Source organism: Cyprinodon variegatus, unplaced genomic scaffold, assembly GCF_000732505.1.
Source record: "Cyprinodon variegatus isolate N-32 unplaced genomic scaffold, C_variegatus-1.0 Scaffold1494, whole genome shotgun sequence".
Taxonomy (NCBI): Eukaryota; Metazoa; Chordata; class Actinopteri; order Cyprinodontiformes; family Cyprinodontidae; genus Cyprinodon; species Cyprinodon variegatus.
Window position 1 is genome coordinate 87,467 of NW_015151947.1, and position 1,121 is coordinate 88,587.

The 1,121-nt window shown below is 49.3% G+C and overlaps 1 protein-coding gene across 1 annotated transcript in view; it reads right to left on the minus strand.

Annotated features, from left to right (window-relative positions):
* The window catches only part of phf2 (PHD finger protein 2), a 40,071-nt gene that overhangs the window by 20,993 nt on the left and 17,957 nt on the right, over positions 1-1,121 (minus strand). Inside the window, exons 9-10 of the mRNA XM_015403408.1 lie at positions 559-665; positions 178-233 (exon numbers count right to left, since the gene is read on the minus strand). Coding sequence (XP_015258894.1) covers positions 178-233; positions 559-665 — 163 coding nt within the window. The remainder of the gene's footprint in view (positions 1-177; positions 234-558; positions 666-1,121) is intronic.

Genomic DNA, 1,121 nt, shown 5'->3' on the forward strand with positions numbered 1-1,121 from the left:
AAAAAAAAAAAAATAAATGCAAGGAGATGGAGGTCCTGCTGCTGCAGGCAGCACCACGGCCAGCACCCCTCCATGCAGCAGATCCATCCAACACTGGAACCATCTGCTGCATGTTTCCATAGCAACACCTCACCAGCTTCAAACTGTGGGGTCAGACGGTTAGATGGTCATCAGTGCAGCTTTGGAAAGCAGGAGGTCAGAGACGGAGGCGGCGAGCAGCGAGCGCGGGGCCGCTAAGGGGAAAATAAAAAGTGGGTGTCTCCAGTAGCTCAATAAACGTATTCAGATCCAAACTGAACACGTTTCTATCAACCTTCTGCTTCCTATGGCATCTCTGCACTCGTTAAAATAATAAACTGTTTAAAAAGAGGGAAGAATCGTCCCTCAGTCAGAGTCCGCACTCTATGAGCATTTAGGCTAACACTGCGCTGCAGAAGGAAAGCTGCTCTGACTCCATCCTTCCTTTCCTCTGCTTTCTCTGGAAAAGGACCGATTAAAGAGAAAGGGACTTCCTGGGAACGCGGCACTGAACAAATGCTAGAAAACATAGCGGCTCACCTTTGAAGCGCTCCAGCAGGTGGCGTCCCACATACCAGCACGCCGTCTCAAAGTTGGGGAACGGGGTGAGAGTCTTCACCTTCAACCTCTTCTCGATTTCATACGCTCTGAGGAGAGGAAGCATGTCGGGTCACCAGCAGCTAGCATACATCACAGCAGGGTTAGTTAGCTCATTCAGAACCATGTAAGTGCTCGCTAACTGGGGTTAGCTAGCTCATTCAGAACCATGCAAATGCTCGTTAACCAGGGTTAGCTAGCTCATTCAGAACCATGCAAATGCTCGTTAACCAGGGTTAGCTAGCTCATTCAGAACCATGCTAGTGCTTGCTAACCGGGGTTAGCTAAATCATTCAGAGCCATTCTAGTGCTCGCTAACCGGGGTTAGCTAGCTCATTCAGAACCATGCTAGTGCTCGTTAACCGGGGTTAGCTAGCTCATTCAGAACCATGCAAATGCTCGTTAACCGGGGTTAGCTAGCTCATTCAGAACCATGCAAATGCTCGTTAACCGGGGTTAGCTAGCTCATTCAGAACCATGCAAATGCTCGTTAACCGGGGTTAGTT